This window comes from Muscardinus avellanarius (genome assembly GCF_963383645.1).
Source record: "Muscardinus avellanarius genome assembly, chromosome: 18".
NCBI lineage: Eukaryota > Metazoa > Chordata > Mammalia > Rodentia > Gliridae > Muscardinus > Muscardinus avellanarius.
Window position 1 is genome coordinate 41,178,393 of NC_137804.1, and position 17,231 is coordinate 41,195,623.

General features: G+C 58.9%; 1 protein-coding gene across 1 annotated transcript in view; it reads right to left on the bottom strand.

Moving 5' to 3' along the window:
- Nucleotides 1-8,431: 8,431 nt before the first annotated feature.
- UNC13A (unc-13 homolog A) overlaps nucleotides 8,432-17,231 on the bottom strand; it is a gene marked incomplete at both ends in the record, with an annotated part of 59,014 nt that continues 50,214 nt past the window's right edge. The window contains 7 exons of the mRNA XM_080715427.1: nucleotides 8,432-8,732; nucleotides 9,338-9,497; nucleotides 10,389-10,481; nucleotides 14,891-15,038; nucleotides 15,546-15,626; nucleotides 15,950-16,006; nucleotides 17,134-17,163. Coding sequence (XP_080571553.1) covers nucleotides 8,432-8,732; nucleotides 9,338-9,497; nucleotides 10,389-10,481; nucleotides 14,891-15,038; nucleotides 15,546-15,626; nucleotides 15,950-16,006; nucleotides 17,134-17,163 — 870 coding nt within the window. The remainder of the gene's footprint in view (nucleotides 8,733-9,337; nucleotides 9,498-10,388; nucleotides 10,482-14,890; nucleotides 15,039-15,545; nucleotides 15,627-15,949; nucleotides 16,007-17,133; nucleotides 17,164-17,231) is intronic.

Consider the following 17,231-nt stretch of genomic DNA (forward strand, 5'->3'; position numbering starts at 1 on the left):
GGCCGGGGCGCGGAGACCCCCGCCCAGGGCGCCGGCCCCGGGAGGCGGAGACCCCGGCCCGGTCCAGGACGCACCAGGCCCCGGGAGGCAGAGACCCCGGCCCAGGGCGCGCCAGGCCCCAGCGTGCGGAGACCCCGGCCCAGGGCGCACCAGGCCCCGGGATGCGGAGACCCCGGCCCAGCCGCGAGCACCTGCTGCATCAGGCTCCGGGTCGCGGGACGGAAGGAGCACGGGGAGATGTGCCCTGGACCCCTTTAAAGTCGTATTTATTGAGCGCCCGCCCTGCGGGCCCCGCTCCAGCAGCACTCCGGGGATCTCGGGGTGGGCGAGGCGCGTTGACTCATTATCCAGATGGCGAGGCCCCTCTGCGCTGGCCCTGGTGCGGCTGTGCTGCTGCTCGTCGGGGTCGTCGAGGCCCCCCCCCGCGGCCCCCTGCACCGCTGTCCGCTCACATCTCACCCGTGTGCGGGGCCACGGGGCCGCGCGCTCTGCGCCGTGGGTCGGGTGCCTGGCCCCTCGCCCCGGCCTGCCGTCCCAGGGGTGGCCCCCGCCTGCTCTGGCCGTGTCTTCCAGCCTGGGGTGAACCCGCCGGGGGCGGCCGGGAGCTGCTGCGTGTGGGTGCTGGGTGTTGGGTGCGGGCGTGCCCGCAGGGCGCCTGTGCTTCGGCCTATGGAAGGTCAGCGGCCTCCCGCGCTCCCGTGCTGACCCCGGCGGGTCTTGGATAACTTGCTTATTTTTTTAATTAAATGTTCCTGGTTGGTTTTCACAGAAGTCTGTAGCCTCACTTGCTGCCAGAACACGTCCCCACCTCTGCCCCCAGCAGCCAGCGGGGATCGGAGGAGCGGGCGCCCCCCCCCCCCGGGGTCATTGAGGGTCACAGAGCCTTGGTCCCGCACGCCCCATAAGACCCCCCATTCACCTGGGTCTAAACTGCAGGTCAGCTGCAGCGGTTCCCACGTGAATTTCATTTTTCTTTTTCTTTCTTTTTTTTGCAGTACTGGGGATGGAACCCAGAGGCCTTCTACCTCTGGGCTACACACCCAGATCTATTTTTATGTTTTATTTGGTAACAAGGTCTCACTAAGTAGCTGAGGCTGGCTTCAAACCTGTGCGATCCTCCTCTCAGCCTCCCAAGCGTGGGGATTACAAGCGTGCGCCTCCACGCCCAGCTTTTATTCTTTATTTTGAAACCGGGTCTCACTGAGTTGCAGAGGGCCTCACCAAGTAGCTGAGGTCGTCAGCGAACCGCGATCCTCCGGTCTCAGCCTCCCGAATGCTGGAATTACCAGCGTGCGCCACCACGCCCGGCTGGCTTTTTAGGAGTTTGAAACCCTTAGGGTGTGGGAATATGCCCACCACTTTTAATAAACTAAACAGGTGGTGTGTGATGAGAATAGAAAAAACTGGAACATACAACTATGCAAACTGGCGTAGCAGAAATTAAACCCCACATTCTCAGGCAGCTCTAAAATCGTGTGCAAACCCTCCTCCAGCTTTCCATATTCGCACGATGCAAATATAGTACCCTGCTGGGCTCTCAGTCATCCCTACCCGGGTAGAAACTACAACAAGTGCTGCGTAAATACCTGTTAAAGCCGGGCGTGGGGCCACGCTTGTCATCCCCGCGGTTGGGAGGCGGAGACAGGAGGATCACACGGGTTCGAAGCCAGCCTCAGCTACTGAGTGAGGCTCTCAGCAACTTAGCGAGACCCTGTTTCCAAATAAAGTATAAGATAGGTCTGGGAGGATAACCCGGAGGTAGAAAAGTCCCTGGGTTCCACCCCCAGTACCATAAATAAAAAATAAATAAAATAAATAAATAAATGTTGTTGTATGTTTAGGGAAGAAAAGATTAGCAAGGAAAAAGCCCGCACCTGTTCAGTACTGGCGCAGATTTATTTTAAATATTTTCTGCCTCTCGTTGCTTAAGTTCAAGTGTCAAGGGCACGCACTTTGGGGTTTTTTTAAGTACTGAGGATAGAACCCAGGGTCATTCTACCTCCAAGCTATGCCCCCAGCCCTATTTTTTATCCTTTATTTCGAAACGGGGTCTCACTAAGTTGCAGAGGGCCTCACTGAGCAGCCGAGGCTGGCTATGAACTTGTGATCGCCCTGCCTCGGCCTCCCAATTACTGGGATTGCAAGTGTGCGCCACCACGCCCAGCTCCTCCCACACCTTTATTTTTAATTTTTGCAGTGCTGGGGATTGAACCAAGGGGCAGTCTACCTCTGCACTCTACACCCTCAGACCTATTTTTATTCTTTATTTTGAAGCAGGGTCTCACAAAGTTGCAGAGGGCCTCACTATGTAGTAGCTGAGGCTGTCCGCGAACCGCGATCCTCTGGGTCTCAGCCTCCCAAATGCTGGGATTACAAGCGTGCGCCACCACGCCCGGCTCCCTATTTTATATTTTATTTGGAAACAGGGTTTCAATAAATTGCTGAGAGCCTCACTAGGCAGCTGAGGCTGGCCGCAAACCCGCATGACGCTATCTCAGCCTCCCAAGCACTGGGATTACAAGCATGTGCCACCAAGCCTGGCATTGAATTTTATTTTGAGACAGTCTCACTAAGTTGTTGAGGCTGGCCTTTATGTTGCAATCCTTCCCCTCCTCAGCCTCCCAAATTGCTCGGATTACAGGCCTCCACCACCACACTTGGCCACCCATGAATATATATATATTGTTTAGTAGTAGTAGTGGGGACGGAACCCAGGAACATTCTACCTCTGAGCTACACCGCAGCCCTGTTTTTCATTGTTTTGAAACAGGGTCTCACTAAGTTGCAGAGGGGCCTCACTGAGGAGCGGAGGCCGGCCACGGACCCTGTCCCAGCCTCCCAAGTACGGGGACTCCAGGCATCCACCCCTGTGCCAGGCTCCAGTGAATTTTTTTTTTCGGGTCTGGGGATGGAACCCGGGAGCGTTTGACCTCCGAGTTATACCCCCTGCCTTAGTTTGTTTATTTATTTATTATTATTATTATTATTATTATTATTATTATTATTATTAGTGGTGGTACTGGGGTTCCTGGAAGTCCTTCTACCTCCGGGCTACACTCCCAGACCTATTTTTATATTTTTATTTGGAAACAGGGTCTCCTAAGCCAGCGCGGGGCTGGCTTCGAACCTGTGTGATCCTCCTGTCTCCGCCTCCAAAGCGCGGGGATTACAAGCGTGCGCCACCATGCCCGGCATATTCTTTATTTTGAAGCCGGGTCTCACTAAGATGCAAAGGGCCTCACCAAGTAGCTGAGGCTGTCCGCGAACCGCGATCCTCCGGTCTCAGCCTCCCGAATGCTGAGATTACAAGCCTCCGCCACCGTGCCAAGGCTCCGGTGAATTTTTATGTGTGTTCGGTTGCCAGAAGTCTGAAGCCAGGCCCAGCCCCGGAAGCCTCTGGCGTCGCGCCTCGGGACCAATGACGTCTCGCTCCCACAGGCACATGGGCTCCGTCACCTGACCCTCTGCCCCCACCTTCCTCCTGTCTCGGCCTCCCAAGTTCTGGGATTCCAGCATATGTCACCATTCCTGGCAATCTAAGATTTTTAAAATATGGAATTTCAGCCAGGCGTGGTGACACACACCTGTAGTCACCAGTACTTGGGAAGCTGAGACAGGAGGGTCACAGGTTCGAGGACAGCCTCAGCAAGTAGAGAGACTCTCATCAACCTAGTGAGACTGTTTCAAATTAAAAATAAGCATTTGGGAGGCTGAGACGGGAGGATCGTGGTTCACGGCCAGCCTCAGCTGCTTAGGTCCTTTGCAACTCAGTGAGACTGTTTCAAAATAAAGAATAAAAATATGGGGCCGGGCCGGGCGTGGTGGCGCACGCTTGTCATCCCCGTGCTTGGGAGGCGGAGACAGGAGGATCGCGCAGGTTCAATGCCAGCGCGCTGGCTTAGGAGACCCTGTTTCCAAATAAAAAAAATGTAAAAATAGGTCTGGGAGTGTAGCCCGGAGGTAGAAGGGTTTCCAGGAACCCCAGTACCACCAAAAAAAAAAAAAAAAAAAAAAAAAAAAAAAATTACGGGGCTGGGGGATGGAGCTCAACAATCAATCAATCAATCAGGGTTGGGTTGTAGTTTAGAGGTGGAATGCCTGTAAATTCAATCCCCAGAACCAAAAATAAAAATAAAACAGGATCTCTAGCTAGACGTGGTGGTGCATGACCGTGTAATCCCAGTATTTGGTAGGCTAAGACGGGGGGAAGGCAGGTTCGAGGACACCCCCAGCAGGCAGACAGACACTCAGCAACCTAGTGAGACCTGGTTTCAGAATAAAAGGCTGTGTATCGTGGCACATGTCTGTAATCCCAGTACTTGGAAGACCGAGGCAGGAAAATCAGCGACCTCATGAGGGATGAGACCCTGTTTCAAAATAAATCGGGCTGGGGTGCAGCTCAGAGGTAGATGCCCTTGGGTTCCATCCCCAGCACCGTAAACAGTAAATATAGAATCGATATTGCCCAAGGTGGCCCCGAGCCCATGGTCTCCGGTCTGTCTCTGAGACACTGGGATAACTGGCACCCACACAGCTACTGGAAGATCTGGCTAATACAGCTGCTGTATAAAGATCTTTAACTTAATAGCTACACAGCTCCTTTTGTTATTTATTGTATTGGGGATTGGACCTAGGACTTTCTACCTCTGAACTCCACCCCAGCCCTATTTATTTCTTACTTTCAAACAGGGTCTCCCTAAATTGCTGAGACTAACCTCGAACCTGCAATCCTCCTATCTCAGCCTCCCAAGAGCTGGAATTATCACAATACACCACCATAGCCGGCTTGCTGTTTGTTTATTTATTTTTGCACTAGGGGGTGTTCTCTCAAGCTAAACCCCCATTCCTTTTCTTTTTTTTTTTTTTTTTTTGAGGCAGTGTCTAAATTGCTTGAACCTGGCCTTGAACTGGTGATCCTCCTGTCTCAGCCTCTCCTACTGAAATTATGGGCTTACATCACTGTGCCAACTAGAGGCTGAGCTGTTTTTTTTTTTTGTTTTTGTTTTTTTGCGGGTCTGGGGATGGAACCCAGGGGCATTACCTCTGAGCTACGCCCCCAGCCCTAATTTTTATTCTCTATTTGGAAGCAGGGTCTCACTGAGTGGCGCGGGGCCTAGGTAGCGAACCGCGATCCTCCTGACTCAGCCTCCCAGACGCTGAGGCTTTCGACCCCAGCGTAGCGTGAGATGGGATACCCACCATAAATCCAAGGCTCTGTGCTTTTTTTTTTAATGTCTGCTCTTAATAAAATATTTTTACAGAGACCAAAAAGTCAGATTAGTGCAAAACATCTCAACGCCATGCATTCATGACCGCTTCTCACTCGTTTTAAACGTGTTCCAAGTAACATATTTACAGGGCGAAGCGGCATCCGTGGAGACGCCGGACCAATGGGGTGGAGTTAAAAAAGAAAGGAAGGAAGGACGATTTCACATTTGCAGTCACATGCTGAGAGGGTCGGGGAGCCCTGGGCCTGGGGCTGGGGGGCCGCCACCTCCAGGCTCGGGGAGCCCCCAGGGCCGGGTGTGGGGCCTGGGCAGGGCTGGGGGTCTTACTGGACAGCATCCACTTGATTTCTCTCTTTAAAAGAATAAAAGGCAAAGAGAAAAAAGCAACAGGTGTCCGCGTAACGACTTTGGTCCTTAACGATTCTTAGGAGAGGGTGTCAGGGAGAGGCCGAGCGCCCCCCGCGGGCTCGGAGGGGTCTCTGAGGTCCCCGCGGGGGGCTCCAAGGATTTCTATTTGGGTGTGAAGATTTTTTGCATCTCTGATGGGGAGGGCCGGGAGTGGGTGCGAGGCCAGGGGCCGCGTGGAGGCCCGTCCTCCGGCCCCTGGGCCTCCCGCCCTCGGGCCGGGCTGGCTGTGCCCAGGCATCCCTGGGGCCGAGCCCTCATCCTCCATCCTCCTGCGGCCCTCGGGGCCACTCCTGGTGTGGGGCAGCCCAGACCCCACAGGGCCTAGCACCCCGCCATCCCGCCCGTGGCCACGCCCAGAGCTGTCCCTCGAGGCCGGGCCCCCGAGGCTCCTCCGACTCTGTGTCCTGGGGCTCGAGCCCCTCCTGGGTGCCCGGGTTTGTGCAAGGGGGGAATGGGCCAGACACGCACAGGGAGCCCGGCCCAGCCTCCTCCAGCTCCCGAGAAGGGCAGGCTCCAGGGGGGCCCGAGGCCCTGCTGAGGGCCTTTCGTGAGTTTTGCAGGGTGTGGAGTCGTCTCTGGGTAAAGAAAAGAGGAACTTTCGAAAAGAAGTCTGGCCTGGGAGTCAGAGGATTCATTCAACAAACATTCTCAGCTCCCACCACGTGGCCTGGGCTGGTCTTGGAGGAACTCTGTACACACTCACACACACGCACTCACACGCACTCCTAATGTATCTTTGGGGAATATCTTGGCTCTTTCAGGCAACTCAGCCGCTGTTCTTCCTTCCACCATCCAAAACTCTTTCGCGGTCTACACCAGCTTACAGGGCGCGCGCCCTGGGCATCTGTGTTACCAACATCCGCCACCGCCACCCACACGCAGTTCTTCTTTCTCTCTCTCTCTGGACTGTAGATTGAGCTCCGGAGCATTCTACTCCTCAGCTGCACCCTTAGCCCTTTTTATTTTGAAACTGGTTCTAAGCTGCTGAGGCTGGCCTCAAACCTGCGCTCCTCCTGTCTCAGCCTCCCAAGTAGTGGGATGATAGGTGTGTTCCACACCGCCTGGCATCCTAAATCTGAAAATTTCAAATGTACCCCTCAATCCATGTACTGGAGGCTCCCCTTGCCCCTCAGAAGCCCCCCAGATCTGTATGTGAACTGCATCCAGCCGCAGGTCCAGGGTCCAGTCCCCTGAACCTGCCTAACTTTAGGGGATACAGCACTCTGAAGCATGTCAGAAAGGCCATCACCTTTTGTGTGTGGGGTGCTGGGGGTGGAACCCAGGCGCTTTCTACCTCCGGGCTATGCTCCCAGCCCTATTTTATATTCTATTTGGAAACAGGGTCTCACTAAGTTGCTGAGAGCCTCCCTCAGTAGCCGAGGCTGGCTTCAAACCTGCGCGATCCTCCTGTCTCAGCCTCCCAAGCGCGGGGATGACAAGTGTGCGCCACCACGCCCGGCGCCCTTAAACATTAACACTCGGCGTCTATGATCTGCACTGGGCCTGAGATGATGCTGAAGCCCCAGGCGGTGCACAAGCGGAACAACTGTACCCAGAGGCCCTGGTGTCGTCTAAGGACAAAATTTATCTTTTTTATTTTTGCAGTAGATGAGGACTGAACCCAGGGGCTCAAAGATCTCATCTGGCCGAGCTAAATGTCCCGCCAATTTAGCCCAATCTGCTGCCTGAGGGAAGAGCTTCCCGCGGGCACGAGCCCCACCTGGGCACCAGCGCCCTGTGGCCTGTTTGAATAAATGGATGGACGGAGGGAGGAGGTGGAGACTAGGCTCTGAGCTGTCTGCGCGCGCACACACACACACACACACACCCTAGTTTCTGGTCTCTTTCTATTCTTTCCTGCCTGGAGAATTTGGGGAAAGGAAGAAGGGGCTGAGGGAGCCTGGGTCACCCCAAATCCTCACTCTTTTTTGGTGGGAGGTCAGGAGTTCCCAGGGCACCCCCCTGGGGTCGCAGGAGAAAGGGCTGAGGACCAGGACGTTGCGGGGGCAGCAGGCGGGGGGCACATGGCGCCTCGGGGGGGAGGCCTAAGACCTGGGCCTGGGGCGGGCGCAGCACGTCCACCTGGCCTCACGCCCTTCTCTGGGCCTGCCATCTGTCAAATGGGTGCGTTGAACGTTATGAGGACTGATGCGTGGGGTGAGAAGGGTTGGCACACCCAGAGCAAAGGGGTGCGGGCAGCGCAGGTGCCCCACAACCAGCCCTCAACCCCAGGGTTTGGGCGCCCGAGGGCGCATGTGCTTTTGAAATCCCCGCCCCCTCCCCGACTTATTTTTTTGCACGAACATCAAAAGGGCCGCCGGTCCGCCGGCCCCAGCCCCTTACCCACCCGAGGGGCGCTCCGGGAGCCCACCTCCTGCCCAGGGCCTGCCCCTCCGGGGAGCTGAGTTTCACGCTTGGCAATTGGTCTCGGGCCCCAGGGACTTGGGACCCGCTATGGCTTTTCCAGGGGACAAGAGGCAGAGCCTCCCGGTCCAGAGCCCCGGGACGTGGCCCCCTCCACGGGGACGGGCCTCCCTTCCTCCCAGCTCAAAAGGCCCCTTAGATGGCGGGGCGTGGCCTCAAGTAGGGGATGTGGCTTCTTCCTTCCTCGCGCCCAGCACGTGACCTCCCGAGGGGGCGGGGCCTCGTCCGCTCGATTCCCCGGAGGGAGAAGTGAAATTGGCGCGCAGGCGCCGCCCACCGCATCTCGGAACCCGGAGGCCCTCGGGGGCGGAGCCAGCGCCAGCCCCGCCCGCCCGCGCTCGGCGCAGGCGCACTGCGCCTCCCGCCCCGCGCTACTGCGCAGGCGCCGCGCCGCCCTCCTCGGCGGAGCGCGTGTCCGACTTGAGCTTGACGAACTCCTTGGCCACCTCGTCGTTGCTGCGCTGCGAGAGGATGCGCAGCACCGTGAGGCCCGTGTCGTCCATGTGGATGCGGCGGCCGAGCGGCAGCCAGCAGGCGGCGCTCCCGCGCTGGGCCAGCTCGCGCAGCTGCAGCACGGCCAGCCCCACCGTGCGGTCCTCGCGCGCGAAGCAGTAGTCCTTGACGCACACCTGCAGCTCGTAGCACTCGGGGCCCGCGTCCGCGCTCAGCGTGCTGCGGGGGAGAGCGCGTGAGGACGCGCAGGCCCGGGTGGAAGCCCCGTGGCCACGCCCAGGCAGCCACGCCCACCGGAGGCCACGCCCCGACTCTCCTTAGCCACGCCCAGGTAGTCACGCCCACCCGGAGGCCACGCCCCGACTCAGCCACGCCCTGACTCTCCTTAGCCACGCCCAGGCAGCCCCACCCACCCTGTGGTCACGCCCGTGGCTCTCAGCCACGCCCAGGCGGCCGAAAGCCACGCCCCCACGGGGTCCACCCCGTCCTCAGCCACCTGGCCCATCCTCCAGCCGGGCCCCAGATGGGTCAGCCCCAGCCTCCAGCTGGCCCCCCAGCCAGGCTCCACTCCCGCTGCCCACCCCTCAGCCGGGGCCCCTGCAGCTTCTGTAGCCCCGCCTCCAAGCGACCCCAGCCCCGCCCCAGGTGGGCCCGCCCCTCCCTCCAGCCACGCCCCCGGAGGCGCGGAGGGGGCCACCCTGGCACCCTCCCACCCTGTCCCCAGGCACTCTTCCAGTGACCCGCCCTGGGATGCGGCCTTCTCTCCCGGCTGAGGCTCCCAGCATGCCCCTCGCTCTCCCCACGCCCCCACCAGCCCCACTCACAACTGGAAGCTCTCGTTGTACTTGGGGGCCCAGCTGTTGTTCTTGGACTTGGTGGCGAACTTGCGCTTCTTGTCGCTGAGCTGGGGCCCGATGATGTTGACCTCGATGAACGGCCGGAAGATGCCCGAGGTCTGCCACTTGAGGTCGTTGGCGGCCACCACTGTCGGAGTTGCAACAGCCCGAGTTTTGTTCTCGTTAAAAGCTTTTTTATTTTAATTTGTTGTTTGTGTGTGTGTGTGTGTGTGTGTGTGTGTGTGTGTGTGTGTGTGTGTGTGTGTGGTACTGGGGGTGGAACCCAGGGGCTTTTTTTCTACCTCCGGGCTATACTCTCAGACCTATTTTATACTTTATTTGGAAGCAGGGTCTCACTAAGTAGCTGAGGCTGGCTTCGAACCTATGCGATCCTCCTGTCTCAGCCTCCCAAGTGCTGGGATTACAAATGCGCCACCACGCCCGGCCTAAAAGCTTTTTTTAAAGTTAATAAAAGCCGGGCGTGGTGCACGCTTGTAATCCCCACGTTTGGGAGGCAGAGACAGGAGGATCACACTGGTTCGAGCCAGCCTCGCTGGCTTAAGAGACCCTGTTTCCAAATAAAAAATAAAAAATAGGTCTGGGAGTGTAGCCCGGAGATAGAAGGGCTTCGAGGAACCCCAGTACCACCAAAAAAAAAAAAAAAAAAAAAAGTTAATAAAAGGAGCCAGGCGTGGTGGCACAAGCTTGTAACCCCAGGACTTGGGAGGCTAAGATAAGAGGATTGCAAGTTTGAGGACAGCCTCAGCAAATAGTGAGTCTTTCATCAACCTAGTGAAACCTTGCTTCAAAATTAAAAATGGGGCTACGGAGGCAGCTTGGAGGTAGCATGCCCCCGGGTTCAATCCTCAGCACCCCAAAATAAAAAGGTTAATCAAAGGAAAATAGGGACCGGGTGGTATGAATGCACTGCTAGGCACAGCCGTGACCCCGCGGTTGCACTTTTAAGTGCTAAGATCCGCTGAACAGCTTTCCTGAGCCGTCCGAGTGCGTCCCATCTTCATGGACAGTCCCGACTCACCCTTCACTGTGACCTTCTGCTCGGCGGTTCCCGGATGAGTGAACAGCTCGACGTGAACGGACACTTCACCCACGGGGTCTTCTACGCCGGAGCCTGAGTGGACAGGGCAGGAGCTTGCTGCCAGCCCTGCTCTCACCCACGGGGGGGACCCGGGTCACCCCACCCCGCCCACCCCAGTGCTGGCGGCCCCAGGTCTTCAGCCCTGCAGGGAGGCCCCGGAGGGGGCCGGGAGGCAGGTGTCCTGCGAGCCCGAGCCCGGGTTCTGGGCCCGCTGCGTCAGTGCCGTGGGAACCTCGGGTGGCCGCCTTCCCGTCTCTCCTTCCCCTGACTGCCCTGCTGTCACGACTCAGACTTCTCTCACGTCTTGTGCCCTGGCCTCTGTGCCCGTCTCCCCTCTTGGCTAACACCAGGCCACGCTCCCCGGGTGCCCATCCTCCGTGCTAGCCACTCCTGGGCCGTGGCAGAGACTGTCTCTGGTCTCCCTGTTTCCACTCTCGGCTGCTCTCAGGGCACCAGCCTCTGCTCAAAACCCTCCCGTGGTCCCCGCCCCACTCCAAGATAATCGGCGTCCTTTGTGTGATCTGCAGTGTCCCTCTCCCGCCTCAGGCCAGGCGCCTCCGCCTCCAGGGCGCCTCCCTGTTCCTTCAACCCTGGGATCTCCGACCCGGAACCCTCATCCCTTCCGCAGTGATGGTTTGGTAGGGCATCTTATTTTCCCTGCTGTATTACCGTGTGTGTGTGTGTGTGTGTGTGTGTGTGTGTGTGTGTGTGTGTGTGTGTTACTGGAGATGGAACCCAGGGGCCTTATACCTCCAGGCTATACCCCCAGCCCTCTTTTATTTTCTAATTGGAAACAGGGTCTCACTAGGTTGCCGAAAGCCTCACAAGGTTACGGAGGCTGGCTTCGAGCCTGCAATCCTCCTGTCTCAGCCTCCCAAGTACTAGGATTACAAGGGTGCGCCACCACACCTGGTGCCCCAGACCCCTCCTAATAAAGATTTTCAAATTTCTATTGAGAAACTTTCCCACCTTGGCTTCTGACCTTCCAGCTCACATAGGGAGCTAAAGGACCCGCAGCTGTCCAATCAGTGCGTTCCATGCCTACAGTTGCAGTGATTGGCTCCTCATAGTCATGTGGCCTACGATGGGCCAATAGAAGTTGGGCATGGGACCCTGGCTGTAACTTTTTGCAGCCTGGCAGTGGTACAGGCCTATAATCCCAGGACTTGGGAGGCTGAGACAGGAGGATGGTAAATTCAAGGCCAGCCTCAGCAACTTAATGAGACACTTTCAAAATAAAAATAAAGGACTGGAGGTGACAGCATTTCAAAATAAAAATAAGAAGCCGGGCGCGGTGGCGCACGCTTGTAATCCCAGCATTCAGGAGGCTGAGATGGGAGGATCACGGTTCACAGACAGCCTCAGCTACTTAGTGAGGCCCTCTGCAATTTAGTGAGACCCTGTTTCAAAATAAAGAATAAAAATCAGGGCAGGGGGTGTAGCTCGGAGGTCAAATACCCCTGGCTTCCACCCCCAGACCCGCAAAAATAAATAAATAAATAAATAAACAAACAAAATAAAAATAAGACTGGGCATGGTGGTGCACACTTGTAATCCCAGCATTTGGGAGGCCGAGACAGGAGGATCTGGGTTCAGTCAGCTTCAGCTACTTAGTGAGGCCCTCCGCAATTTAGTGAGACCCTCTTTCAAAATTCAAAATAAAGAATAAAATATAGGGCTGGGGGTGTATCTCGGAGGTAGACTGCTCCTGGGTTCCATCCCCAATACTTGTAAAAAACAAAAACAAAAAAGCTCAGAGGTAGAATGTGCTTGGATTCAATCCCCAGTACCAAAAATAAATAAGTAAATAAAACAAAATAAAAAGTAAGCCAGGCATGATGGCCCACACCTCTAATCCTAGTATTTGGGAAGCTGAACAGGAGAATCACAGGTTCAAGGTCAGCCTTAGAAAGCAGGAGATTCTCATCCACCTAGCAAGACCCTGTTTCAAAACAATAAAAATATAGGCAGGGCGTGGTGGGCACGCTGGTCATCCCAGCATTCGGGAGGCGGAAACCAGAGGATCGCGGTTCGCGGACAGCCTCAGCTACTTAGGGAGGCCCTCTGCAACTCAGTGAGACCCGGTTTCAAAAAATGAAAAGATTAAAAAATAGGGCTGGGGGTGTAGCTCGGAGGTAGACTGCCCCTGGGTTCCATCCCCAGTACTTAAAAAATAAAATAGAACTAGGAGTGTAGTTTGGAGGTAGGACGGCCCTGGGCTCAATCCCTAGGCTCCTCCCCCCACACACACACAAAGGAGCCCGCGCCGCTGGTGGAGCTGGCGAGGCCGCCCCTGCCCGGTGAGGCGGCTGCCCACCGGAGACTCTGGACCCCGTGGTCGTGCTGCCCACCCCCTCATCCTTTGGTTTCTGAGCCCACAAATTTCATCGTCTGCTTGGGTTGGGTGATGGGCGCTGCTTTTCCTAGCCACTATAGCTGTCTGCAGTGTTCCTGTGCCAGTCCCGGTGCCCATCCTACGGTGTCTCGGGAGGACATCCTGCTGGGCCTGTGGACCTGTGGCCGCCAGCACCCACTGAGCCCCTCCCCGGCCCCCCAGGCAGCTCCCTCCTCCTGGAGCACCCATGCACAGGGACAGGGTGGGGGAGAGCGGGGTCGGTTACAGGTTGATCCAGGTTACCTGGCACTGGACAGGAAGTGGCGTGGAGGGGCCTGAGAAGCCCAGCACCCCCCGCACCGGGGCAGGTGCCCCTCTGGCTGCCCGCCCCTGCCCAGGCTGCCTTCCTCTGCCTCAGGCACCCTCCCCACCAGACACATGCTCAGCCTCCCCTCCCCATGGCTGATGCCTCAATAGCAAGCTCAATCCGGGCCAAACTGGGATGCCGGGCGTTAGAGTGGGGGGTCAGGTCAGAGGTCAGACCAAGGCCAAGGCTAGTAAGAAGGGGGAGGGGCAGCGCGAGGCCCCGTCCCACCGTGCTGGCTCCACAGGGAAGGGACTTTCATGGACCTGCGCGTCCCCCAGCCCCACACCCGCTGCCCGAGTCCCGGGCCCCCCGTGGGCGAGAAGACACTTGGCGGTCAGCCTGGTCACGTGTGGAATGACGGCCACCCTCAGGGGCCGCCAGGCCTTCTTGAGGCTCCCAAGAAACACGTGGCAAGGGTCTGGCTTGTGGTGTGGAAGGTAACAGTAGTGCCTATCTCTCCAAGCGTACTGGCGCCCAGAATTGCGCTCAACATAATTTCTTCTAATGCCCCAAGCAAGGCTGTGAAGTGGGGTGGGGTGGCCGCACTTTACAGGTGAGCCGCCCAGGCCGGGCCGGGCTCCTGCCCAGCGCGAAAGCCTGCCTCGGGGTCTGAGCGGCTGCGACCCCAAGGCAGCAAGGTCTGGGGACCCGGGTCCGGCTCGGAGGGTCCCCGGAGACTCGATCCCCCTGGGTTGGTCCTCCTTCCCCTTGTGGAGCCAGCGAGCCGTCCTTCCCCTCGCCCTCGGCCGGCCCGGCTCGGAGGGAAGGACGGGCCTTTACTAGCCGGGCCGGGAGGGGCGCAGGCACCGGGCACCGGGCGGGCGGCGGCAGAGCACGTACCCTTCTCAGGATAAATGTCTTCACTAAGAGTAAACCTAGTCCCCTTTCCACCATGGACTAATTGGGGGGGGGCAGCGAGCGAGAGGAGAGGACAGGACAGGGAGGGGTGCGGCGGGCAGGGGAGGCGCGGAGGGGCAGCGAGCCAGAGGGGAACAAGAGAGAGAGAGAGAGAAAAACGTCAGCTGCACACGACGGACGGACGGACGGACGGACGGACGGACAGCCTCCCGCTCGGGAACTCCAGGGACGCCGACAGCAGCAGGGCTGGGGGCCGGCAACTCTCCCCGGGGTCGCAGCCCGGCGGGGGCTTCTCTGCGCCGTTGAGCAGTGGGTCCCCAGGGAGGGGCCCCGAGTCTCCGGAGTCCTGCCCCCCAGCCCCAGCTGCTGTGAGCGCAGGAGGGACAGGGACAGAAGCGAAGGACAGAGGGAGAGAGAACTGGAGACACAGGAACGCCCTCCCGCGGCCTCGGCCCCGCCCGGAGCTGTCAATCATTCCCAGCCCCGGCACCCCAGAGGCCCCGCCCCTGGAGACCTCCACGGCCTTGACGTCATCACCCCACCCCCACGGACACCCCATGGGGTAGGGTCTGGCCCCAGGAGCTGTCAATCTCTCCTTATCTCCAACCCCCAAGATCCCGCCCATTCCGAGCTGTCAATCACCCCAGCTGCCCTCCCCCAGAGCTGTCAATCACTCCCCGCGGGACCCCGGCGTCCGGGTTCCTCCCCAGCTGTCAACCACTCCTCGTCCCAGGACGGCACGGATTCCGCAGGGGATGACAGCCACCTTGTGGCCCTCTGCCGTCCAGGGTCCTACCTCTAGGAACTGTCAATCACTCCCCGCCCCCCAGATGAGAAGCCCCGCCCCCAGGTCGATCCGACAGCTCTGGGCGTGCCTCTCACCTTGGGCAGCCTGCGTCTGCACGAAAGTCTTAATAAGCAGGTCGGTGGCCTGCGTGTAGAGGGACAGGGCGTAGCGCAGGGACTGCAGGTCGGGGCTCTTCTCCAGGAAGGTCTTCTTGAGGCCCACACCCCCCGCGTGGAAGTATTGCTGTGGGGAACGCCATCGGGAGGTGAGGCCAGCCTAGGCCAGCGCCGGCTCCCGGCCTCAGGGCCTTTGTACCAGCTGAGCCCACTCGTGGGCAGCCCCCCCGCCCTATATTATTTTATTTATTTTTTGGTGCTGGGGATTAAACCCAGGGCACTCATTCTATCTCTAAACTATATCCTCAGCTCTTTCATGTTTTGTTTTGTTTTTTTAATTTTGAAACAGGCTCTTGCTAAGTTGCTGGGGCTGGCCTTGAACCTGCAATCCTCCTGCCTCAGCCTCCCAAGCCCACTGCTCTCTTCCAGCCTCTTCCCCACCCTCCTGCGGAGAGCACTGCGCCCTCCTAGGGCTGCCCCAGGCCCCACCCTTCCCCACCGCAGGCCTGACCTTAAGGCTGAGGACTTTGTACCAGCTGTGCCCCCCTTAAGGCCAGCTGGACGGAAAGCAGAGGGTTCACACCGAGTGGCTGGCCGGCGTGTCCGCACCACTCCCTGGGCAGCGGCCGCTCACCTTGATGGTGTCCAGGGCTAGCTCCACCACTGCACACTGCTTCGGGGTCAAGCTCTTGGCTTCCTCTCGCACCATGTGGTCCTGGATGGAGGGAGAAAGGGGGGAGCGAGCGGGCTCTGTCCGTGGGTCTCATCCTTGTTAACCCTTGAGGCCTTGGCCTCTCGGTCTGTCTCTCCCTGCCCTGCGCCCGGCATGTGCCAGCGCCCCAGACATATTTTTGGATGAAGGGATTTGTACCCTTGATCAAGCCATACCCGAAGCTGATCATGCACACCTTCCCGACACACTGAAGCAGATAAATTAACTGTGCTTAAGTCAGTGAGTGGGCTTCCTGTCCCTTGAGTCCACAGGGTAGTCACTGCCTCGGACCTCTACGCAGGACCCGCCCGCCCCTCTCTCCTTACCTTGAGCTTGGACAGCTGGCCCAGCTCCTTGGCTGCATTGAAGATCATCTGGGTACCCTGCGGGTAGCAACAGACGTGGCTGGGGTGAGGGTGGGTCCTGCCACGCGGTGCCCAGCCACCCGGGTGATGCCCCAGCCCTGGATGCCAGCTGGGTATTTGTCCAAAGGTTCTGGCAGGGTGGCGGCTGTGTCCCAGAGAGAGTTCTGGAGACCCAGGAAGAGCTGAGGAGGAGGGGGCCTGCCCCTGGGGACCCCCAACTTCTGGACAGAGGAGAGGCAGGGTGGCTGAGCTGGGGGGACAGTGGGTGGGGGCCCCAGATGGCGGGGGGAGGGGGCTGGGTCTTGGGAAATGACAGTGGTGAATTCCCCCCCCAGGCCCATCCCCCGGGGTCACGCCCTATAACCTGGCAGGGGGTGGTTAGCCTGACCTCTAACAGGAAGAGCCTCCCCACCCCTCCCCCGCTGTCCCTCAGACAGACACCCCCAAGATGGCCACGTGGTCGCGGCTCTGCAAGCCAGGTGGGCGTGGGTTCAAGTCCCGGCTCTGCTGTGTGGCCCTGGCAAGTTCCTGAGCCCCTCTGAGCCTCCGTCTGCCCCTCTGGATGGGGGAATCGGGTCCTCCCTGCGGCTGGCCCTGTGCTCCTCAATTCCCCTCGAGAACAAGGGCGCGCTAGGGCGGGAGGAGCCCTCTGGAGGCCACGCGTGGCCTCCTCGTCCCTGTGCCGGCGACCTCGGCCTCCCCACCACCTCTGGCCTTGTGTCCTCCCTGGCTACCTGGGGTCCGCATCTTCGCTTGGTCTGGGGGTCCCGCGTGGGGCGAGGTGCGGTGGGGCCCACTTCCAGGGGGATTTTTTGGGTTTGGGTGCTGGGGGTGGGACCCAGGGCCTCGAACACACTAGGCAGACATTAACCAGTGATCAGCGCCCTTTCTGCGTCTGGCTGTGGTCGCTGAGGCGGGTCCCCAGCTCGCCAGGAGCCCGACTGCGGGGGCGCCAGGAGCCCCGCCGGCCTTGCTGTGCCCGCCGGGGGGCAGGGGTCCCAGGGCACCCTACGCCCTGCCCACCGCCACCCCCACCCCACGAACACGCCAGACAGACAAAGGAAGAACCACAGACAGGGTCACGGAGCGCCCCACCCGGAGGGGGGCGCGGGGCGGGGAAGCCACACAGACGGCGAGAGGCTTACATCTGAGTGGCTTGGCAATTTCACCCTGCCCTGTGGAGAGAATCAGGCGGAGGTCAGCGCGCTGGCGTCTGCTGGGGGCACGGAGCAGGACCCCCCGC